We start from the raw sequence: 24,459 nt of genomic DNA on the forward strand, positions 1-24,459 counted from the left end.
TTTAACTCAGGACTATTATCTCTCCTTTTTTAAACACTGTCAAGGTCAGGCAAGAATGCAAACGTACACCTTGTGGTATCTCTATGACACCAGTGGCATCTGACAGTACAGGAGTATTTATAGCTCTAGGATGAGAACATGCTGTTAAACCCCACCACTACCCTGCTACGATGGTATTTTGGACAATAATGCACCTCCAAGTTTGCCACAGTAATTTGTTTCCTTTAAAAAAAAAAGAGTTTGTTAAGATTGATGAAGAGGAAATTCACGAGTCTGTACAGCGCCCTGACCTCACAAATGTGCATTTTAATTATTCGCTGCAACAACGTTCAAACGTCTGACGGAAAGAGTGACACCAGAATAGCTTGTGGCCAGTAGATGAATAGTTTGCCTTTATATTTGTGTTTCACACATTCCTCACTTTACTTCCTGTAATTACAAATGTATCGTTCACTGTATATTTGCAGCACATCTGAGGCCACCACACCCTATCAGCTGTGCAATACCTGAATTAATGCCAAATCAGCTCTCTGCTTTCAGAGAAGCAGAGGGTGCTGCAGGTCAAACTGAGCTCACTACAATATTAGGTCTCAAATCAAACATGTGGCATAGGTGCATGAATGCATTAGAGACAAATATGATGCATGAAATACTGTTATTCGTGTGACTGTGCATGAAGAAGAGCATCATAGAGGGGTTTCAATTATACATAAACCATTGTTTGCAAATAGATGTCACATAAGGTTTTCAATCATATAGAGTCTCTGTGCAGGTGTGTGTGTGGTAAATTTCATTTCCGTATTTCACCTGCAGCTTGTATGTGGTCACTCAGAGGCCAGTGGGAAGCTGATGGGGAGCATGAACTCCAGCCAATCTGCCTTTCTCTGGTCACTGGTAGGATTATTATCTTGACTGTCCGGTTAAAAGGGGCAATAAGAGAAGTCTTTGCTGCACTATATATCATAATATCCAAAATATTGCATCCACTGGAGTCTGGTTTATTGATGAATACAAATGACTCACAGAGTGCTGAGCGTTTTGGTTTCTAAACTGCATTGGTTTATTGACCATGTTGGAAGAAAAACAAAATTTCTTTATGTGTTCCAGTCGAATCTCTGCTTCAGCCGTATTGCTTACTTATATCGATGTCAAAAGGACAATCCCAGACACAAGCTGCTTTGAAAATATAACTTCTATGAACAATTTATCCCTTCCTTATGCAAAAATACATGCAGAAATTGGTATTTGTTTGTAAATCTTTGCATATCTTTGATGCTCCAAACAGCTACATTTTGGCAGATATCTGGACTCGAAAGTGACACTCAGGGGACAGCTTGGGGTGAAGTTAAATTGAGTTTGCTTGGTTAGAAGACTTAAAGGCAGAGGTTGGCAAAACACAGGCAATCAAAGAAAACAAACACATCCAAAAGGGGAAAGGGTACGCAGAGAAAAAGTTCAAGGAAAAAAAGAGACAAACAAGAGTTGGTGAAGTTGTTGGACTATAAAAGAAAAATAAACGATTTGGCAGGGGGCTACAAAAAAGAAGACTCAAAAACTGCACTGAGGGGATAATAAAAAGGAGGACGAGGAGCATGTGTAAGGACAATGTGTCTGGGATCAGGTCACAGGTGAACTGAATGCTTTCTGGGGACCCACTCTGTGTGAATAACAACATCTGAAGAAGACACGACAAATATTCCAGGATGGCAAAAATACTACTATAAAAGCACAGAAACTGCATACTTAAAAAATACTGCACAGTAATAAACCAATCATAAAAACACTTACCTTTGAAGATAACAATTATTGCTAATTTTATATATTAACCCTATGTAATTTATGTATTTTTTTTACTGTACTTGGTACAGTATTTGTTATTTATTCTTAATATATGAAAGTATAAAAAATACATATTTATATAAAAATATATAGAAATTCAACAAATTATATTAAAAAGGTTTTTAGACGCACAGCACATGAGATGATTTAACTGGGTAGAGTTATAGAAATGTAAAAAATATGTTTACTGTATTGCTGCAGATTCATAACCTGACTGCATACATGAAAACATTTCTATTTCTTGTCCATTTCACTTTGACTGAAATGCATTGAATAAACAGATAAATCCATAACTAAATATAACAAAACATCACGCAACAGTAAAGTGCCATCAATAGAGGGTAATACCATACTACTGTCAACATTATAATTACTCATGGCCATTGATCAGCGGTCTTTGATCAATGAGCTTTGATCAGTGGTTGTTGATCAATGGTCATGAAACCAGCCCACTGGTTTCAGTCATTATGCAAATGTACTGTTTATAAGGCTGGGGAAACCTGCAGTCAGCTGAGACTGAGGAAGTCACTTGGATGAGTGAGGAAACGTTTCTCCCACTCAAAACGCTACGTCCAGATGAACAGAATCAACTTTTGGGGAACGTTATATTTAGGGGTGTCAAATTATCGCGTTAATTGCGATTAATTAATTACAATGCTATTTAGCGCGTTATGTTTTTTAATCTCGTTAATCTAATTTTTAATCTCTTGACGTCATTGATTTTGTATGAGAGTTGCTATGTTATAAAATCCGTTTTTATGTGCTGGGCTCCTTGTGCTTGACTTGTTGGGGGTGGAGTCACGTCGTGAGGTCAAGGTGAGAAGTGGTGATTAGCTTACAGTGTGGATATGGAGGCGCATCTGAGAGTTGTTGGCCCAATGAACGGGAAATTTGTATTTCATAAACGCCCCGACGGCACCATTGACAAAGGTAAAGTGGTCTGCCTAGAGTGTAAGAAGGAGTTTGCTTACCACCGAAGCAGCTCAAGTTTGGCCTATCACCTCAACGCAAAGCACCCAGCCGCGAGTGCAGCAACAGCTAGCAGTGAAGACGTTAGCAATATAGCAAGCCAGAGCAAAGCTTTTCGCCAAACAAAACTAGAGAATACCCCTCGTATGAGCAAGTCTGCGACCGACAGGCTGACTAATGTTATTGCCAAGTGGATAGCGATGAACTGTAGGCCGATAAATATAGTAGAGGACGAAGGATTGACAGAGGTGTTGCAAATTGCGTCCAATGACCCGTCATACAAGCCGCCGTGCAGGACTACAGTAACGACCAAAATCAGCAAAATGTACGACGGCGAAAAGAAAAACAAACTTGAGATTTTGGCGGAGGATTCTCCCAACTGTGTTGCTATAACCGGAGATCACTGGACCTCAGCTGGCAACCACAGCTATTTTGGGGTGACTGGACACTTTATTGATAGTGAGTGGAACCTCAACTCATTTGCACTGACCGTCATGAGAACAGAAACCAGGCACTTTGCTGATAAATGCGCCGAACAGTTCCTCAAGGTAGCAAATGACTGGGGTATTGAAAACAAGATATCCACCATTGGCACAGACAGCGCAGCAAACATGCTGGCTGCTATGAGAGCACTTCCATATGAGCACATCGCCTGCAATGCTCACATTCTCCAGAGGACCATCACGGTATGTCTCGATAGCAGTGGTTTTGTCGGTGTACTGGCAAAGTGCCGCAAGATTGTTGGTCATTTTAAACAAAGCCCTGCGAGTACCACAGAACTTAACCCACAACAAGTAGCACTCGGAAAGAAGAGCGATCAACTTATACAGGATGTACCCACCAGGTGGAACTCGACTCTCGCAATGGTCTCACGCCTCCTATGTAACCGAGAGGCTGTCCAGGCTACGTTGGACCAACAGAACCACAGGTTGGTCTTGCCAACCGAAGCTGAGTGGGCGAAACTGCAGAGGCTGGAGCTCCTGCTTGAACCATGCAAGTAAGTTCAAATAAACACCTTCCCATTTTAATTATATAAACTACTGTTACATGTGTAAAATCAAAATTAATGAACATAACAAGGAACTTTTAAGGACAATTAAATTGGAAACCAGTTACACTTTGATTTAAATGAATCCAGCTAGGTTTATTTAGCAAACCTCTCCACCTCTGCAGGTATGTGACAGAGCTGCTGGGTGGTGAGGCCTACGCCTCTTGCTCTGTAGTGCTGCCTGCTTTTCGCCATCTGTACCATGTCATGGACATTACTGATGATGATCCTGCCTACGTGGTGAAGTTCAAGAATGCCTTCCAGAAGGATCTGGCAGCACGACGAGCTAATGGCAACGAGATATGGTTCGAGGTGGCCACAGCATTGGATCCACGGTTTAAGGATTTGAAATGTCTTCCAAGAGAAAAGAGGGAACAGGTAGGACAATAAGGTTAAGCTGGACTAATGAGTCCAATTCATTATCAAATCAAACTTTTATTTATTATATGGAACACAAAGTTCTTTACAAGATTAAATAAAATAAAATAAAAAAGCACTTAGTTTTAATCACAATCATTCATTCATTCATTCATTCATTCAGGTGTGGACCATTCTGGATGCCAACTGGAAGTCTGTGGAAATAATTAAAATGAGAAAATCAACACTGAAAAAACATCCATCTATCTATAACAGCAATCTTGAAACATTTATAAAAGAAACATCATTAATGATAACAAAAATGTAAAGAAAAACATGGACATTTGTATCAGCAATTTCTAATTGTTTAAGAATGAGGAGACACAAGGAAGCACACTAAAATCCAATTAATCAGCAAAAGCAAACGATACAAGGTGAGATGCAGGCAAAAGGCAAGTCCAGACAGGTAATTCATGAGGAGATAATTAAGAAAGCAAGAAGCTAAACATGAGGGAGTACATGAGAGGGAAAAATATACAGAATGGAAAGAGTGACACCGGTGTCACCTGTGTTCTTTGCTATGCTCCATCCTCTTTACAATAACTAAAACGTATACATTTGAATTTAATTCAGAAAACATACTTGGCCAGGACAGGTCTTCCACTCTTTTCTTCTTCAGAAACTGATGTATGATTTCAGTGTGCTTAGATTATCATCATGCTGCGATATGTCTCTGCTGCCAGACTTATGAAATCATCCTTGTCAGTTGGTGTTTTGATGTGTAGCTTAGACAGGCATTCATGATAGAATCCAGGCCAAACATGCTGGAATCCAACTGAGCTCAACAAATTTGATCTCATCTGTCCAAAGAATATGGATAGGTGCTATTCACCACTGCTGCACCGATTAGTGGTGTTATGTTTCCTTCTATACCTATTGTTCAAGGTTGTCACGACTTTTTATTTGGCCACGGAGAGTGCTTTTTCTATTGTCTGAAGTCCAGCAATCAGATTTTTTTTCCCTTGCAGGTAGTTCACGAGTTTCTGTCCATGGAGACATGATGCCAAAATCCAGATAGACACAGGTGAGTGGTACCAAACTGAGATGTGATTAGCACTGTTGCTAATGATAAATGGGCTGCTAAATATAGTACATAGTGTAAGGATATATAGTACCGTGGCCTAGTAATCAACTCAATTTGTTATTTTTTGATTCTCAATCCACCTGCTCACTAGATAATTCCAGTGTGGTTTGCACCATACAATTTCAGTAATTACATATTTTCACTTTCTTTTGGTTTTTGTTGTGGTTTTTCGATTTTTATTTTGTATTTTTTTTTTTTTTTGGGGGGGGGGGGGGGGGGGGGGTAATATAAAACAGCGAAACATGTCTCATTCACTCAGTATATATATTTCCAACAGAAACAGTCTGTGAAGGAGAAAATTACTCAGTTATTTTCCACTCGTGTACCCTGTAGCCTGTGACACAAGTAGTGCACTGTGCTTTACTTTCAGGATACTGTGGAAGCCCGTTTCCGCCCCTAAAACCCCCCAAAAACCCCCAAAATAAAACAAGCATGAGTAACGTATTCAGAATACTTTGGGTTACTTGATATATTGTCATGCTTTTTACTACTACATGAATGTACGATTGCTGTGTGATTTATTACTATTACTGAAGGCTACTCGCCAACGAGCTAACATTGTTAGCTGGCGTTAGCTAAGGTTAGTTCATAGACCGCTGACTGTTAGACTTGATGGATAGCTTTACAACTTGCTAGCTGCAAATATAATCAACCAACTAGATTTTTAAACCTTAATATAAAAATGAGTAACAGGAGGGTGGATATTAGGTCAGGCTGCACTTTTTGCAGTGATCTCGAATAGAAAACTATTTCTGTATCAGTAATATGTTTTCTTTGTGTCTGCTTGCACACGATTATTTGAAGCTAGCAGGCTTTAATGCAGCCTTCAGTAATGGTAATAAAACACACAGCAATAGAACATTGAAGATACTGAAGTGGCAAATAACCCAGGTAGCTACCACAACTAAAACAAGGTAGCTGCAGTAGGCTAAACTTACTTCTTTAGGTTGGAGTCTTGACGCTGAAAGCAGCTTGGTTGCTAGCAAACAGAATTTGCATTGCACGGTCAAATTTTGCCCATCCCTTTCTTCTTTAAATGTGAAGTGCTGTCAGAATTTCCAAGTAAGAATTGCATTCTTGCCCGTGCACTGCTGGCTCTGTTGTGCTGGCTCCATTGTGTAACTGACACCACCAACATTAACAGGATGCTTACATTAGAGCCTCTTATTGCGTTCTGTTTGGGTTTTTAACAATGTACGGAATTACCAAAATTAGAGAGGGGATAGCCTAACATATAAAACAGGAAAAGACCGCCGTGTAATCTATTTATTTTAACAAAGTAACTGTATTCTAATTATCACCTATTTGAACGGTAACTGTAACATATTTTGTATTCTAAATACGTAACGCCGGTACATGTATTCTGTTACTCCCCAACACTGTTTATAAATCCTTGTATTTCACTAAACAAAACAATAAATACAACATTACATTTAACCCTATCAATCTATCAGTGAAAATAACACTCAAAATCTTTTGGATTCTAAAAGATGCTATTAAAAATGAAATGGTAATTTCCTTCCCTCCATAGATTTTAACAAAGACATTGCTCATCCCTAAAAGACAAAACCTATTGTGAGTGCTTTTTCTGCCCACCTGCTACAATCATAATAAAACATTTCCAGCAGTGCATTGAATTGTCACATTGCATTCAACTTCTTTTCTTACTTCCAATCGACAACATCTTTATTTGACAATGTGCCTCTACTGTTCAGTGTTTGCTTTATGATCGGCTTATCATCAGCCAGCTGCCACAATTGAAGTTCTGTCATCCCGCTGCCTGTGTCTCTGTATATTGTGTTCTGATACCACATAAAGTGATATGTCTCTGGTTTGCTGTCATTTGCACTTGGCAAGTGAAGTCGTGCTCTGGCTGCCCGTTGTTCAGCCCTCAAAGAAGATGAAGAGTGGTGAGACATCAAAGATTCTGAATCAGGATAAGCTACTCCTCTCATTTTTACCAAGATGCAGTCCGTACCACTCTTTTCAGTTTAAAAATAATAATCAAAGTAGACAGAAAAATTTAAATTTAAATTGAATTGTTGAACGCATTAGAATTTCTGTTGAAAATAATAAATGACCCGCTCCTGAAAGTTTCATTGCAAAATGAACAACAAATGGTAAAACTGATAAAAATAGGATTTTACTTGGAGGTCAACACACACACAGAGACACACACACACACACACACACACACACACACACACACACACACACACACACACAAATCTTTACCAGGGCTGAACTAGTAATCTGGCATACTTTACATTTTCCTGGTGGGATGACACACTTTTGGGCTATTGGTTCATTTTCATTACTGACACTGGATTGGCCAATCAGATCTCTTAATTAGCTTAAAAGCCCCTTCTCCTATACTCACTGTGGGCTCTTACACTGTGGGCAGCACGGTGGCACGGTGGTTAGCACTGTTGCCGCACAGCAAGAAGGTCCTGAGTTCAATTCCATCATCAGGCCGGGGTCTTTCTGTGCGGAGTTTGCATGTTCTCTCCGGCTTCCTCCCACCGTCCAAAAGACATGCAACTTGTGGGGATAGGTTAATTGGATAATCCAAATTGCCACTAGGTGTGAATGTGCGAGTGAATGTGAGTGTGAATGGTTGTCTGTCCCTGTGTGTTGGCCCTGCGACAGACTGGCGACCTGTCCAGGGTGTACCCTGCCTCTCGCCCTATGACAGCTGGGATAGGCTCCAGCGCCCCCCGCGACCCTGAAAAGGATAAGCGAATGGATGGATGGATAGATGAAGCAGAATGTGTCAAATTAACCGACGTGTTAGCTGTCAAGGCTGCTGCACCATGAACCATAGTAACAACTACAACAACTAGTAACAACTAAAACAAACTAGTAACCAGGAGGCTGCTGCTGCTACTGCTAGTGTTAGAGCTGGAGAGGGGAGGAAGAGACAAAGAAGGTGAAACTAACAAGGTAAGAAAATAGATGGAGTAACATAATTAGGAAGGGAGAGATTAAGGGTTTAGGTAAAATGAAAAGCTGCTTTGACCATTAGCAACTGCTAACAGCTAAAGTGTAGATTTTAATTATTGCTGTATGCTGCAGTGCAACTAAGTACTAACCCAACAACAACTGTACCAACCTTATTTAATCCTGTTTTAATCAATCAGAAAAAATAAATATATACATTATATGTCTATGCATGATTGATTTTGCAGTACAAGCTATCATATCAAACTGGTAAGTGGTTTATATCAGGTGCAGTGCATTAATCTAAATATAAATAAGCTGTTACAGCCACCAGCAACTTGCCGAGATGTTGAGTGAACAACGCCCTCAACCTCTGGCTGACCACTCTGTAAACTTAAATTGACAACGTGTTGCAAGAAATTAAAGTCAATATGTGCTAATAAGCACGACTCATCTTCAACATATCTCTCTACGGTAGGAGACTTGCCTCAATTCTTGCTATATTCCAACATAAAAGCATGATTGCCAAGTATATTCTGGCTGGACTAAATTTAAGTAGGTTAAGTTTAATATTTTCACTGATCTATCACAGATGGTTGAGCAAGTTTTTTGTTTTTTTTTAATTATTTCTTATATAATTGCAACTGAGAATGAGAACTGTGAAGTGGGGTTATCACTGGTGACCAATTTGACCTTACATGTAGTCATTTGACAAAAAAGCACAAAAAAAGAGCAAACCAACAATTGTTTTCTATTCTATTGATGATTTATTCTATGTATTCAAAGCCACAAGGACACAATCTTCAACAGCCACTCCTTTATGTCTTTAGCAGGTAAAGTACAGTTAATACAACGCTACTTTTTGGTTTTTTACAGTTAAGAAGTTTTAAAATAACAATAACAGAAGGAAAAATTGTTAAAAGTTGTTCTTCTGTGAATGTTGGAAGTAAAGAGCAGAAACAAAGATATGAAATTATGCAAAGCTCTTTGATCCACTGTTGTGATTAAAAATAAGTCTGAGACATTTTCTAATCATCACATTTACACCTCTGCAGCATAAATGTTGCACTGAAAAGGCCTGAGATGGAAATGTGATGCTCTCAGTGTTGCTGTTTAATGTTCAACTCAGGTTCTGGTTGAGAGAGTTACTATAGAGACTAATGGGAAATCCAATGAAAGCATCTAACCAGTCTGCCTCTCAAAAAATACACCACTTCACTCTCCTTCTCATTGCCGCTTTTATCTCAGTTTTCTTTACACAACTCATTTTCTTCAGCAGACCTTCAGCACCCCCACATGTCTCATACCCACTGCAAAAAGATCAGTGCATTTGTCAGATATTGTGTAAATTGTATGAAACTGTGTTTAGCATAATTGTTTTTTTGTCTTTTCTCTTGTCTTTTTAATTTATGACCCCTTTAGATTTATCTCAGTAATCTTTGCATCATAGTTTGGGAACCACTGTTTTATGTATTATGAAGAAAAGGGTTTTAACCAAGTGTGTTGCCTGCCTTAACCAGCTTTTCTGCAGCACTCCCATCTAAGGATAATAATAAGGTAAGCAAAGGAGATGCTATCAAAAATAGAAGGAATAAAAAGTAAAAGATAAGGTATTTGAAAAAGTATTTGAAGTTTCCAACTCTTTCATCATCGAAAGGATGCGGACAGTGGCTACTTTCAAAGTCAAACTTCACATCTCATCATCAGTGAAGTGTGAAGCAATGAAATGCAGCAAGAAAGACAGTCAAAGTCAAGACAGACGAGATAATAACAGTAGAAATAGTAAAAAAAAAAAAAGTCTTTATCTGGAAACGAGGTTTCAGTCTTTTTCTTTTCCCCTGCCTACCCTCTGTTTCATTTTGTTTTAACCTATCTGTCCATCAGCCATTTCTCCCAATCAAAAATATCTCTTCTTACTTCCCTCCAATTCTCTGGGTCTATCTTGGTCTCTTTATTTCAGTTACTCCCTTTTCTTTCATCACTCTCTGCCAGTCTATCTCACTGAGCCTCTCTCTGTCTCTATCTAGACCTGACTTTTCCTGCACTTTGTCTGCTAGAGATAGAAACCAAGAACAGCATGTTTTCTCTGAGTTTCATTTCTCTTTATGGTACCAAAAGATACCCCAAAAATTCATAAATATTTCTTAGACACTTAGACAGGAATAGTGTCTCAAAAAGGCATTCATACTCTCAGAGGGAAAAAAAAGGGCAGCACCGTTGCTGTTTTCTGTTTTTAGTGGCACACAATGCCGGCAGGTAGGAGTCTGTCTTTTCTCAGGGAGCAGGTGACACAGCTAACAGATTTGTGCCAAGTTAAATTTGGATGGGAACAGTGAAGAAGTTCAAGTGTTAGCTATACTGAAATTTTATTTGAGAGAGCGACATGAATAGAAATACTTATAAGTAAACCACAGAAAATGTAGCTAATACCTGCTATCAAAACATGTTTATTTTTAAACTCAACATTTTTTGCTATTATATTTATGTTGATTATATTATGTAAAATGAAAATACTTGTTCTCCCCTTGAAAGATGTTGGATCATTGAACTAATGTCAGAGAGAGTATGAATGCCTGTCAGTCTGTCCCAGGGCAGCTGTGGCTACAACTGTAGCTGCCTCCAGCAGTGAATGTGAGAGTGAATGAATAGTGGAATTGTAAAAGCGCTTTGCGGTCCTTGAAAAGTGCTATATAAATGCAATCCATCATTATTATTATTATTAATTACATGTAAAAAAAAAAAAAAGTCCATCTGTGACATGTCACCATTCTATTACTGGGCGTATACCAGATAGATAGTAAAGCACTACCATGTCATACAACTATGCCCATTTTGGATATTCAGTTAACCAAACATGCTTGTCTTTGGACTGCAGGAGGAAACGTATGCAGGATCAGGGAGAATGTGCAAACTATGAAAAAACGCCAAACAAGACGTTTGAAACAAGAAAGTGGTAAAGATTGCACCACTGTGGCATGCACCTAGTCATCAGTTTATATTTATTTTATGCAAGAATTTTCCTCCAGCATCTGGAAGAGATTAAATCTCATTTATTTTTATATTTAAAATTTTTGTTACGCAATTAAATTTTAACAGATTTAAAAATGTATTTTTATTTTATTGTTTTGTTCCTATTTTAGTGGCATTGTTTTTTTCCCCTGTGTTAACTGCACAGATTTAAAAATCTTTTTTCTTGCGTCTTGAGTGATGAAACGTTTCTCCCACTGAAAATGTCCAGATGAACAGAATCAACTTTAGGATATTTTCTTCTGTATTATTATCACGTTTTAATTACATTTGCACTTTCTTATCATATTGTTATCCGGCAAGCACTTTGATCTCCAGACTTGCTATAACAACAAAGTTTGAGTTATTGTTAACTAACCTAAATGGTAATTGTGTTTGTGAAAGACACCAAATAATCTGATTTTGCAGTTCATTATCCACTAATAGTGAGTCTTATTCCACCTTTTGTACTTATGTTAAGCCCTTTTATAGCACTTAGTTATTCTAGCAAGTGACTTGAGACTTAATTTATTTAAGGAGATTTTGCCAAAACCAAACACAGAGGTCGATATATAAATCCCGATGTCTGTTGCGAGTTGAACGCTGTCTCTCACCTTCATCCATTCAAAAATCAGCTCTGCATCGAGCAACTAAACCTTACAAAAACATAATAAAAGTGTATTTTTATTCTTTTAGAGCGATTCTAGCTGTAGGAAATATTGGTATATCTAAAAAAAAAAATCAATAAATGTGGACATCAGAAAGGTAAAACTGCAGGGCAGCTTTAATAATCTCTGACACCTTGTGAGTGAAGACTGTTAATTAATCTGATCTCAAAATGAACTAGTAACTCACACTTGAGAATTTAATTTTCAGATACACGTCCCGAAACTATGAAGTGCCAACAGTTATGGTTTTTATTAAAATAGTTATGACTCAATTATATATAAGGTTTGAATTTATCATTTCCTATCACACATATATATATATAAATAAAACACGTCGCGGAGAAAGAAGGCAAAAGGGACAAAGACAGTTAAAGTTGTATTTAAACTGCTAATTATATGAACTGAAAATGGGGAATAATATTAACATCATAATTTGATGAAACTACTGTACAGTCTACTTCTTCTTTGAGTATTATTGCATGGTTTTATTGTAAAACGTTTTTTTAATCTTATATTCCCCGGGACAGCCCCACCCCGATTACTAATTATCCTCATCCTACGAGAGTTCATGCCCCAGAACAACTCGACCATCGACCTGTCATGGTGAGGCTGTTGGCCACCCAGGACCAATAAGAAGGTCTGGAGGGAAAGATGAGTGGTCAGTCAAGGGATGGTTATGGAGTCAGACATGGAGGGATCATGAAGACTCGTGCCAGAGTGATGCGGTGAAGCAGAGGAGCATCCTGATGTGGAGCGGCTGGGAAGCAATAGGAAGCGTTCTGGCCTCTGCTAGTGTCACAAAAGCTAAACGGCTGCTGACAAGAGAAGAACAGGTCAGAGTTTAAAGCTTTGCCCGCCCGTGCAAATCAGCACTGGAATCAGTGGATAGTGTTACATGTGGGAACGCTGGCTGCTCCACTCATTTTAAATGAACTTGTTTCACCTACCGCTGGATTTTAGAGATATTATTGTTATATTGTGTTGTTTTTATGTTTTTAAATATGTTTGCTAACCACTGTTCAACCCATTCAGAGGTTTGTTTGTTTGTTTGTTTTTTCTGTTTTTTTAACATCGATTTCAATTTCATGTTTTTTGTTTAATCATATTAGTTTCCTTTTGTGGTCCAGTCTCATCTGTGTCTTTTCCTCAGCGTCTCCTCTAGAAGTCAGTCTTGTCTCCATGTTTGGTTACATTTCTGTCTCTTTGTTTGTGTCCCTGATTAGTACGGTCAAGCTCATGTGTCTTAGTCTTGGTCTCAGTGTTTATTTCCTGCTTTATTTTGGTAGTCCCTCATCTCATGTGTTGTGCTTATCACCCCCACCCGGTTAGATCCTGTTCACCCATGTCTTGTTTTTCCCAGCTGTTTACGCTCTCCTTTATTACCTTGTGTGTATTTCAGCTTTGTAGTGTCCTACCTCATCCTCGCACTTAGTGTGGTTTCCCTGAAGATTCGTCGAGTGTCTGTGTGTTTTTGTTTTTTGTTGTTTAAATCTAGATTATTTTGTTCTGTGTTTAACTTAACAAAGTTAAACATTTTTTTTTCTTTTTTTGGAGGGGGGGGGGCAATTCATAGACACAAAGCAAGTCTGTTAAGGGCTCTCTTAATGTTTATTTTCAGTCTCTTACATGGAGCACTTAGGGTAATGTTTTTCTCATCTCCTCCCTCATCCCTGCTCCTGTAGGACCAAAATGATAGGCCTTCAGTCCATTTTCCTTTTTTGAAGCTTTCTTTCTTTATTGTTTCACACCCTTACTTTAATGTACATACATCCCATGGAATCAATCTCCCCGACAGCTTCTCTAGGTGTACCCTATACCTTTATTTGAATCAAAACAAAGACTGACAACAAACTAGCAAACTAACAACCTGGTTAGTTGTTAGTGGGGGCTGATCCTCCAATCCTAAAACAGAGTATCACAGCAGGTCATTCAGTCATGGGACAAGGACCCAGACAGGGTGTTGCTGAATCTATCAGGATGTGTCCTGATGGATTCATTAATAGCACGCAGGGGCGTCGGATGGTAACAAAGAGAGGGAAGGTAGTCAGAACTGAGGGGATTGAACTACCAGAAGGCAACATTGCAGACATAGAGGACAGTTACAAGTACCTGGGGATCCCGCAGGCGAATGGGAACCATGAAGAGGCCGCTAGAAAAGCTGCAACCACCAAGTACCTGCAGAGGGTCAGGCAAGTCCTGAGGAGTCAGCTGAATGGTAAGAACAAGATCCGGGCCATCAACACGTACGCCCTGCCCGTGATCAGATACCCTGCTGGGGTAATAGGCTGGCCAAAGGAGGAGATAGAAGCCACTGACATAAAGACAAGAAAGCTCCTTACCATGCATGGAGGGTTTCACCCCAAGTCCAGCACCCTGAGGCTGTACGCTAAGCGGAAGGAAGGGGGCCGGGGACTGGTGAGTGTCAGCACCACAGTCCAGGATGAGACAACGAACATCCAAGAATACATTGGGAAGATGGCCCCAACTGACCGAGTGCTCAGTGAATACCTCAGGCAGCAGAAACCCAAGAAAGAGGAGGGAGACGAGGAACCATCATGGAAGGACAGAGCCCTGCACGGTATGTACCACCGGCAGATAGAGGAGGTGGCTGATATCCAGAAATCCTACCAGTGGCTGGTGTCATGATTCGAGTTTTGAGGAGAAGACAAACGACTGCATGGTCTCAGTAGATGCCAGAATAGTGATCTTTATTACACACTTCTAAGACAGAAGTATGGGAAGACAAGCGTACAGCCACAGATCTCCGCCGGGCGGCGGCTCTCCCATATCTTTTATATTCTCCATGATGACATCACACAGACCTTCCTGGAAATGATAACTTCCCCTCAGTCAGAAAGTTCTCCTTCTATGTCCTTCTATGGCTAAGAACAACAACATGTTCCAGATGTTTCTACTCCTCTGTATCTGGGAACATAACCAATAGTGTGTAGAATGTGTAGTTGTGTGAGAGTGTCAGTTTCCGGCCAACAAACGGTCAGTGTCCTTATCTGACTCTGTTTTGGGCCATCTGGATCCACAGCTAAGCTGGTGGTGAATTACCTTGTAGCCGATTTACTAAGAATGATATGATGAATGATACAATGATATATTGCTGATAAACTGATGCAGACTAATGAAGTAATAATGAACTAATAACAGTGCATGTAAATGATATCAGTGAGATTAAAATAACATCCATTATCCTAACAACTCCTTTGAAACAATGTAAGACATTCAACATAATACAGGTCAATCCAACAGATCTAATGATTTTCACACTCTTCTAAGTCAGAGGTCTAATGCAAACTAAAACTACATACCATATTATAATGCAACTACTTTGATCTCATATATAAGGTAACATATGATAACAAAATAATCTCACATTTCCCCCTTTAATCTCTTCTCCCAAAGAGATTCCTTACATCGTACACTCTAATGTTGCAATGTCCACATCTCCTTGGCCCCGAGACCCTCTGTCCCCCTTTAACGGGTGGACAAAGCTGGACTGAAAGACAGCACAGAGGCACTAATCATGGCAGCACAAGAACAAGCTCTGAGTACAAGATCCATAGAGGCTGGGGTCTATCACACCAGGCAAGACCCCAGGTGCAGGCTGTGTAAAGATGCCCCAGAGACAATCCAGCACATAACAGCAGGGTGCAAGATGCTAGCAGGCAAGGCATACATGGAACGCCATAACCAAGTGGCCGGCATAGTGTACAGGAACATCTGTGCCGAGTATAACCTGGAAGTCCCGAGGTCAAAATGGGAGATGCCCCCAAGGGTGGTGGAGAATGACCGAGCTAAGATCCTGTGGGACTTCCAGATACAGACGGACAAAATGGTGGTGGCTAACCAACCGGTAATAGTGGTGGTAGACAAACAGAAGAAGACGGCCGTAGTGATCGATGTAGCGGTTCCGAATGACAGCAATATCAGGAAGAAGGAACACGAGAAGCTGGAGAAATACCAAGGGCTCAGAGAAGAGCTCGAGAGGATGTGGAGGGTGAAGGTAACGGTGGTCCCCGTGGTAATCGGAGCACTAGGTGCGGTGACTCCCAAGCTAGGCGAGTGGCTCCAGCAGATCCCGGGAATAACATCGGAGATCTCTGTCCAGAAGAGCGCAGTCCTGGGAACAGGACTAAATAAATAAATATATATTTATTTATTTATTTATTTATTTTAAATGTCTAGGGAGTGGGATGTTACCCTACATGAGACTGTGCTCTTGAGCAGCTCCTTCAGCAGCACCGTTACAGCCATGGAGTAAGACGGGGAACTATCGTAGGTCCTTCATCTTGACAGCAGTCAGACTGTACAATACCCATACTGTTTAAAAATACATGAATATTATTATTCCACTCCCATTGCACTTTTTATAAAGAAAAATCTTGGTGTACTTTACTGTATATAGTTACCATCGGTACATATTATGCACAGCATTTTTAGTGCACTATTTTTTTAAAAATGATTTTTTACTATTTCTTTAAATGTCTCTAATTCACCTTTTCTTCGTCTCCCTTGTACGGTGTACATTTTAGGACATCGTCAGGTATCAGAAAAAAAATTGTCAGGTGTCAGTTGTCAAAAAAAAAAAAAGTCAGGTATCAGAAAAAAAATTGTCAGGTGTCAGTTGTCAAAAAAAAAATTGTCAGGTATCAGACAAAAAATTGTCAGTTGTCAGTTGTCAAAAAAAAAATTGTCAGGTATCAGAAAAAAAATTGTCAGGTGTCAGAAAAAAAATTGTCAGGTGTCAGTTGTCAAAAAAAAAAAGTCAGGTATCAGAAAAAAAATTGTCAGGTGTCAGAAAAAAAATTGTCAGGTGTCAGAAAAAAAATTGTCAGGTGTCAGTTGTCAAAAAAAAAAAAGTCAGGTATCAGAAAAAAAATTGTCAGGTGTCAGAAAAAAAATTGTCAGGTGTCAGAAAAAAAATTGTCAGGTGTCAGTTGTCAAAAAAAAAAAAGTCAGGTATCAGAAAAAAAATTGTCAGGTGTCAGAAAAAAAATTGTCAGGTGTCAGTTGTCAAAAAAAAAGAAAAGTCAGGTATCAGAAAAAAAATTGTCAGGTGTCAGTTGTCAAAAAAAAAAAGTCAGGTATCAGAAAAAAAATTGTCAGGTGTCAGAAAAAAAATTGTCAGGTGTCAGAAAAAAAATTGTCAGGTGTCAGTTGTCAAAAAAAAAAAGTCAGGTATCAGAAAAAAAATTGTCAGGTGTCAGTTGTCAAAAAAAAAAAGTCAGGTATCAGAAAAAAAATTGTCAGGTGTCAGAAAAAAAATTGTCAGGTGTCAGAAAAAAAATTGTCAGGTGTCAGTTGTCAAAAAAAAAAAAAAAGTCAGGTATCAGAAAAAAAATTGTCAGGTGTCAGAAAAAAAATTGTCAGGTGTCAGAAAAAAAATTGTCAGGTGTCAGTTGTCAAAAAAAAAAAAGTCAGGTATCAGAAAAAAAATTGTCAGGTGTCAGTTGTCAAAAAAAAAAAGTCAGGTATCAGAAAAAAAATTGTCAGGTGTCAGAAAAAAAATTGTCAGGTGTCAGAAAAAAAATTGTCAGGTGTCAGTTGTCAAAAAAAAAAAAAAAGTCAGGTATCAGAAAAAAATTGTCAGGTGTCAGAAAAAAAAATGTCAGGTATCAGAAAAAAAATTGTCAGGTGTCAGACAAAAAAGTTGTCAGGTGTCAGTTGTCAAAAAAAAAAAAGTCAGGTATCAGAAAAAAATTGTCAGGTGTCAGAAAAAAAATTGTCAGGTGTCAGAAAAAAAATTGTCAGGTGTCAGTTGTCAAAAAAAAAAAAAGTCAGGTATCAGAAAAAAAATTGTCAGGTGTCAGTTGTCAAAAAAAAAAAGTCAGGTATCAGAAAAAAAATTGTCAGGTGTCAGAAAAAAAATTGTCAGGTGTCAGAAAAAAAATTGTCAGGTGTCAGTTGTCAAAAAAAAAAAAAGTCAGGTATCAGAAAAAAAATTGTCAGGTGTCAGTTGTCAAAAAAAAAAAGTCAGGTATCAGAAAAAAAATTGTCAGGTGTCAGAAAAAAAATTGTCAGGTGTCAGAAAAAAAATTGTCAGGTACGGAAGCGTAGAGCTGCCACCCAGGCAAAAGAAAAATACAAGTGTATCACGTTATAACGTGAAAGGTTTATTGTTCTAACAAGATACTTTTCCTGTTTGTACAATATACTATCATGTTTGTACAATATACTTTTCACGTTTGAACAACATAATATCACGTTATTACAATATACATAATTATCACGTTCGTACAATATAATTATCACGTTCGTACAATATAAATATTATATTGTACGAACGTGATAATTATATTGTTTGAACAATAAAATTTTCACGTTATAACATATTTTATTGTTCGAGCATGATATATTGCCGTAAAGATACGGAAGTGTAAAACATAGTGAAGTGGGTGACAGTGCAGATCAGAGTGCGAGAAAATGGCTCGTTTATTGGAATTAATTAAGTTCTATTTTATGCTTGGATTGAGGCATGGGGAGATTTTGCTGTTATTGAGCAGTTTGGACAGTATTGTGATAAGCATGCGGACACTTAGAAGAAACCTAAAACGCATGGGACTGTACAGGAGAAAGAATGAGTCCGATCCGATTGAGGTGGCACGATTTCTTATTGATCAACTGGAGGGACATGGGAGGCTCCATGGATACAAACTACATCACCTGAACTGCATTCAGGCAGGTTATGTTGTCACGCAGAGTACTGTGAGACATTTACTGAAATATCTTGACCCTTACGGTGTTGAGCAACGACGCAGAAATCGCCTAATGCGACGCACGTATGTAAATCCTGGACCAAATTTCATGTGGCATGTTGACTCCTATGACAAACTGAAGCCTTTTGGAATCTGTATAAATGGAGCTATTGATGGGTTTTCGAGAGTTATGATTTGGCTTCATGCCTATTCAACAAACAATGATCCCAAAGTCATTGCTGGATATTTCATAGCAGAAGTTGAAAAGAGGATGGGAACACCTGCTAGGATTCGCTCTGATTTGGGAACAGAAAATGTCATAATGGCCGAGATGCAACGATTCTTGCGCTGGACTATGGATCCGAATGTCAGAAACTGTTTTATTACTGGATCCAGCAATCACAATCAGCGTATTGAAGGCTGGTGGGCCTTTCTGAGACGACATCATGCTCAGCACTGGATAAATCGTCTCCAGGAACTAAAAGACCATGATTGCTTTTCTGGATGTTTTTTGGACAAGCAGCTCATATTGTTTACGTGCCTGAACGTCATCGAGGTATGTAACCATGTTTATATTCTTTTAATGAGTCATTGTGTGTGTGTGTGTGTGTGTGTGTGTGTGTTAGAGAGAAAGAGAGACACGGAGAGAGAATAAAAAGTTTGCTTTAACACCTACCATGCACCATCCCTATTATCACTCCGTTGAGGATATGAAAAAAAATGCATATTTCACTGGCCAGAAACATAAAATCGCACTGTCTAAAACAATTCACGTTTAATAATTACTTAAAATTTTCCAAAGTATCACGTGTCTACCACTGTTATTCTTGTTGTTGAGTATTTTTGATAAACTCTGTTTTTCCGACTGTCATTGTGTGGTGCTTTTGATTGATTGATTGATTGACTGATTGTTTGATTGATTGATTGATTGATTGATTGATTGATTGATTGATTGATTGATTGATCGTACTTTATTCATCCCGAGGGAAATTGGGTTAAGGTTGCCAGCCGTGCCAGCGCCGTTTTGGGTAACATGTTGAGCCAAGAGAAATGTGTTCTTTTACTGATATGAGATTTTTTAATTTTTAATATTTAATAGGAAGAGCTGCAGCAAGTTGCACATATGTGGAACACCCACATAATACGCAGAAGCAGAAATGCAGTTGCTCCAAGTGGACGTCCGATTCTCATGTACACCATCCCTCATCTCTTTGGAGGACAGGATCATCTGAAAGAGGTTTCTCGGGAGGCAGTGGATGCTTGTAAGCAAGAAGGCCAACAGAGAGGACCTTATACCTGTGATGAAACCGTTTTCAGCTTGTGTTGCCTTATAATGTCAGAGAACTTCTTACTTCCACCAAGCACAGCAGATGAATCCATTGAACTGTATCTCTTCCTGAGAGCCTATATACTGAAGGACTTATAAACCTAAATATAATTGGGCTTTGGGAATTTTTACGCATATATTTTTGGGTACAATGTTTTATTTGTGCAATAAACAATAGAAAAGACATTCATTATTATTTTGTTTGGATTTTCGGTTCAAGATAGTAGCAAGCAAGCATGTCTAAATATATTTAACCAAATCTGCGTACTCCAACCTTTTGGCATTTCCAATTATTTTTTAACGGAATTTCTATTATATCTGATTTCTGTTTTAAGACTGTCAAAAAAACATTTTTTAAACTGCTGATCCTATACATTATCATTCATGAAATATTGTTTTCAATTTTACTGAACACATTGTGCAACTGCTATTCATCCACGAACAGTTTCTTGTAAACTGGTAAATGTACAAATTCTGCATTATTTAATAATTAACAAATAGTGTTAGATGTTAACCTCCCTTTTATTTGTGTTCAAGGAGAAGAAAACACGGACTCTTGATAAACACTACAAAACTTAACTTATGTGCCAATTTTCTGTCTTTTATTCCAGTCAACTATTGCATCAAACACATTGCCTTCCAAAGTTATTCCCTTAAAATATGTTCTAAACAAATGACTGGTGGAAAGGTAAAAAAAATATACTTGAAAATAATTAATATTAAGTCTTTTGAATTATTACTAAACAAAACATCCCCTCTAGCAGACATCTTGTATCCTACAAAACTGCACCACAGACCTGTGGAAAAGGACCTTGACACATGATAAGAACTAATAATAAGCATAGTTCACCACTTGCTGCTAACCATATGAACTTATTAAACATAATTAGTTAACATTTAAACTAGTAAAACTTTTAAGTATGAAAATTTAAACTGAAATTTACATTTTTCATGGTGGAAACAAATTGATGTTATCCACAATTTTTGAAAATAAATTCAAATATGAAATAAAACACTTCCCTGAAATTTAAGCTCTTTCTTTTTTTATACAATGATGTGTTCCCTGTTTGTGGGTTTAACAAACTTTAGAGCTTCATAGCCAGTCATTGTTAGTGCAAACCTTTCATTCTTTGGTTTAAACATGATGGACTTTAATCAAGCTATGCTGAACTCATAAGAGCTTTTAGCAGCCAAAACATTGTTCAGTTCATTTCGTAGTTCTGGGTAGGACGTGTATGTCCATGGTAGTTCCAGAAGAGGGCCGCATGTGTGTGCCACAGGTCGTCGTGCCAGTCCATCCACAGGCGTGAACAGTACCTCAACCTTGTCAACACAGATGACATCTGACCCAGTAAGAAACCTGAACATCCTTCTGAGCCCTGTATCGTCAAGTCCTCTGATGTACTGGTGCAGAAATCTGAAGCTCTGCTTCTCTGCTTGAGTGGTGGGAGAGGCAGTAAGCAACTTCAAAAGCTTTCTCGTTGTTGGCTTTTTATCCTCATACATTTGTAGGACATCTTGTGGGCTTTGAAAAGCTTCTTTTAGGAAGTAGCTTGCAACTAAGGACATTTTCTCTGCGGCATATGCTGGTTTTTGGATTAATTGTTTGTGTGCGACTTTCAGAAGAAGGCCTTTTAAGTTCTCTTTGGTTGGAAGCACTGATACATCCAGGCGATCCATGAGATCCAGCACTTCATCCCTGTCTTCATCTGAAAGATCTTCTTTTAGTGCCCTTGTTATCAGATCCCTATCTGATTGACTTAGGTAAAAGAGAAGACTTTCAAACAGCAGATCATCTGATACTTGATTCTCACCGAAGATGAGTGCCACTGTGAAAACAGGAGCAAGGCGACAAGGGAAATATCCATGGTCTTGAAATCCCTTCAGTAAAATTCTACCCATGGATTTCCACTCTTCTTCCTGCCATTTAGGAGACAGTGATGGCACTCTGAACTCCTCTCCTTCAGCTGTGTTGTCCACAAACTCTGACCAAAATGCAGCATACACATCTCTTGATACGCCATCTGCGTCAGCTCCTTTTTCATCAATGTAGGTGTATTTTAGAGGGTGTATGAGGAGTGTTGGATCTTTGAACTGGCTGATCATCTCCTCCAGAATAGTAACCCTGTGAAGTTTGATGGTAACACAGACAACATCATATGATCCTGCAGAGCTTATTGCTTCATTGCTTATAGATGTTTCTGGACTACTGACTGCTGTGTTTGTTGGAGGAAGTGTAATGGATGTGATGACCAGATCATCTTCCTCAAACTGCAGGAATGGTTCATCTATTACAGTGTCATCAAGTTGACAAGGCAGAGGCTCTCCAAGGTAGGGTCCAATCATTACCTCAGATGTGTCTAATAATACATCTTCATCAGCATTCCTAGATTCTGATGATGAGATCACAACAGTGTGAGAAGCTTCTTCATCTCCTTGATGTGAGTCAGTCAGTTGTGTAACATTGTTTACATGTGTTTTCCCTCTATCATAAACTTCTTCATCATCTTCATCATTGGAAAATCTTCTTGTGCACAAGTAAAATCTCAACATTCCCATTTTAAGTGCTGAATAGAGTTCTCCAACTGTGACATCTTCATCAAATACGGCCTCTTCCTGATAGTCTAATATGTCATGACTGAACACTTCCCATCTTCCAAATTTGCTTTTTCCACTTGGAAAGAAAAGATCTTTAGCATACTGTAATATGTCAGCTTTTTTGGAGTCTTTGGGCACATCAAAGGTCCTTGTTCCTCCTCCTCTGCGCTTTCTCACTTGCTTACCTTCATGGATCCACCCTAACTCAATTTTTCGTGTCTTTTTCTCAGCCCATTTGTTGTTTTTTGCATATGTTCTTTTTCTCTTAGAAACAAATGCCTCCTCATGATCAGGTTTCTTCTCATTTTCATTGATTCCCATCTTTTCCTTCAATTTTTCGAGCAATGAGTTTTTTCTTGATTCCTTAGTACTTGCACCACTGTTTTCCAAGCAGAACCGTCTGGCAGCTATCCGGTCACCATATGTTGGGATGTAATCAGACAGGGTCTTGTCATCCATGAAATCAATCACTGTGGCATCAATCTGTAATAACAGGGATATTTATTACTATACAGAAGTACAAGGTATACCTGCTGCCACACCACATGAGGTACCTCACTAAAAAAATGTATGTAAATTTCACATGTGTTTTGATAATTGTCTGTTATTATTTTAGTGGCAGCCATCAATATTTAGCATTTATTCTTTTCCTCTCTCTATGGCAGCAACATTAATGAGATTCTCTAACATGTTATTAATAGAAATATTACAGTATATACAACGCCCACCTTTGAAAAAGTAAATTAGTATTCACGTATCTTTCAGTTGCACAGAGCACAAAGGGTTGAACTCACTGTTTTTTTTTAATTGAAGACAAATATCAATATAAACACAGTTTAATTCATTTGTTTTTAGATAAACAAGGAAACATTGTGCATCACATAATATAGCGATATATTTAAGAAACCTGGAATCTGCATACGGGTTAAGTAGTAACATGTGGTCATACAACGACCCAGTTTTATACAGCGGGTTAATTTGTTTTACATTTTCCATTCCATATTAAAGATCCACACCAATGCAGCCTACCGTTACGTCCTTACGCAGTCAAAGCGAGAGAAGCGAAAACCGCTGTGGTTGCTAACTTAGCAATATGTCACATTTTTAGACGCTGTAACTTCGTAAAAAGCGAGTTTTACAAGTTTCCCCCTCAAGAGTGCACTTACGTGTTCTTGTAGCATTCGTAAGAGACAGTCCTCAGGTACACCACGATTCCGAAGAAATCTCAGAAGTGGGCTATCAGTGTTTGTGTCCATGTTGAAAGCAGGGCATTCAAAGTTAAGTGCCAGTTCTGACGAGCGTGCACTCTCCACAACTACCATGGATTTGGGTTTCCGAATGCAACACGTTTTACGTTCTTACAATAAAAAATGTTATTGTAATGGTATTTTTTTTTACGTTTGTACAATATATGATCACGTTCGTACAATATAATTATCACGTTCGTACAATATAATATTTATATTGTACGAACGTGATAATTATATTGTACGAACGTGATAATTATGTATATTGTAATAACGTGATATTATGTTGTTCAAACGTGAAAAGTATATTGTACAAACATGATAGTATATTGTACAAACAGGAAAAGTATCTTGTTAGAACAATAAACCTTTCACGTTATAACGTGATACACTTGTATTTTTCTTTTGCCTGGGTGGCAGCTCTACGCTTCCGTAGTCAGGTGTCAGTTGTCAAAAAAAAAAAAAAGTCAGGTATCAGAAAAAAAATTGTCAGGTGTCAGAAAAAAAAATGTCAGGTATCAGAAAAAAAATTGTCAGGTGTCAGACAAAAAAGTTGTCAGGTGTCAGTTGTCGAAAAAAAAAAGTCAGGTATCAGAAAAAAAATTGTCA

At 38.4% G+C, this 24,459-nt stretch overlaps 3 protein-coding genes across 3 annotated transcripts; 2 read left to right on the forward strand and 1 right to left on the reverse strand.

The window, feature by feature from the left end:
- The first annotated feature begins 2,448 nt into the window (after positions 1-2,448).
- LOC113021860 (E3 SUMO-protein ligase ZBED1-like) lies at positions 2,449-4,375 on the forward strand. Its single transcript, XM_080296145.1, has 2 exons — positions 2,449-3,805; positions 3,982-4,375. The coding sequence occupies exons 1-2, from the start codon at positions 2,688-2,690 to the stop codon at positions 4,244-4,246; spliced, it is 1,383 nt and encodes a 460-aa protein (XP_080152271.1). The 5' UTR covers positions 2,449-2,687; the 3' UTR covers positions 4,247-4,375.
- A 13,657-nt stretch (positions 4,376-18,032) lies between these two features.
- On the forward strand, positions 18,033-20,157 carry LOC113023546 (uncharacterized). Its single transcript, XM_080295801.1, has 2 exons — positions 18,033-19,234; positions 19,778-20,157. The coding sequence occupies exons 1-2, from the start codon at positions 18,407-18,409 to the stop codon at positions 20,102-20,104; spliced, it is 1,155 nt and encodes a 384-aa protein (XP_080151927.1). The 5' UTR covers positions 18,033-18,406; the 3' UTR covers positions 20,105-20,157.
- Positions 20,158-20,508: 351 nt separating this feature from the next.
- Positions 20,509-24,283, reverse strand: LOC145423398 (uncharacterized). Its single transcript, XM_080295799.1, has 2 exons — positions 23,770-24,283; positions 20,509-23,086 (listed from the first exon to the last, which is right to left on the reverse strand). The coding sequence occupies exons 1-2, from the start codon at positions 23,923-23,925 to the stop codon at positions 21,161-21,163; spliced, it is 2,082 nt and encodes a 693-aa protein (XP_080151925.1). The 5' UTR covers positions 23,926-24,283; the 3' UTR covers positions 20,509-21,160.
- Between the last annotated feature and the right edge of the window lie 176 nt (positions 24,284-24,459).

The sequence above is a fragment of the Astatotilapia calliptera genome, chromosome 22 (assembly GCF_964374335.1).
Source record: "Astatotilapia calliptera chromosome 22, fAstCal68.1, whole genome shotgun sequence".
NCBI classification, from domain to species: domain Eukaryota; kingdom Metazoa; phylum Chordata; class Actinopteri; order Cichliformes; family Cichlidae; genus Astatotilapia; species Astatotilapia calliptera.

What these genes read in the sequence shown, in the direction of transcription:
- LOC113021860 (XM_080296145.1), top strand. Translation starts at nt 2,688, where the DNA reads ATGGAGGCGCATCTGAGAGTTGTTGGCCCAATGAACGGGAAATTTGTA. An exon ending in CTCCTGCTTGAACCATGCAA is followed by an intron (nt 3,806 to 3,981) that starts GTAAGTTCAAAT and finishes CCACCTCTGCAG; the next exon opens with GTATGTGACAGAGCTGCTGG.
- LOC145423398 (XM_080295799.1), bottom strand. Translation starts at nt 23,925, where the DNA reads ATGGTAGTTGTGGAGAGTGCACGCTCGTCAGAACTGGCACTTAACTTT. An exon ending in TACGAATGCTACAAGAACAC is followed by an intron (nt 23,087 to 23,769) that starts GTAAGTGCACTC and finishes CTGTTATTACAG; the next exon opens with ATTGATGCCACAGTGATTGA.
- LOC113023546 (XM_080295801.1), top strand. Translation starts at nt 18,407, where the DNA reads ATGGCTCGTTTATTGGAATTAATTAAGTTCTATTTTATGCTTGGATTG. An exon ending in CGTGCCTGAACGTCATCGAG is followed by an intron (nt 19,235 to 19,777) that starts GTATGTAACCAT and finishes AATATTTAATAG; the next exon opens with GAAGAGCTGCAGCAAGTTGC.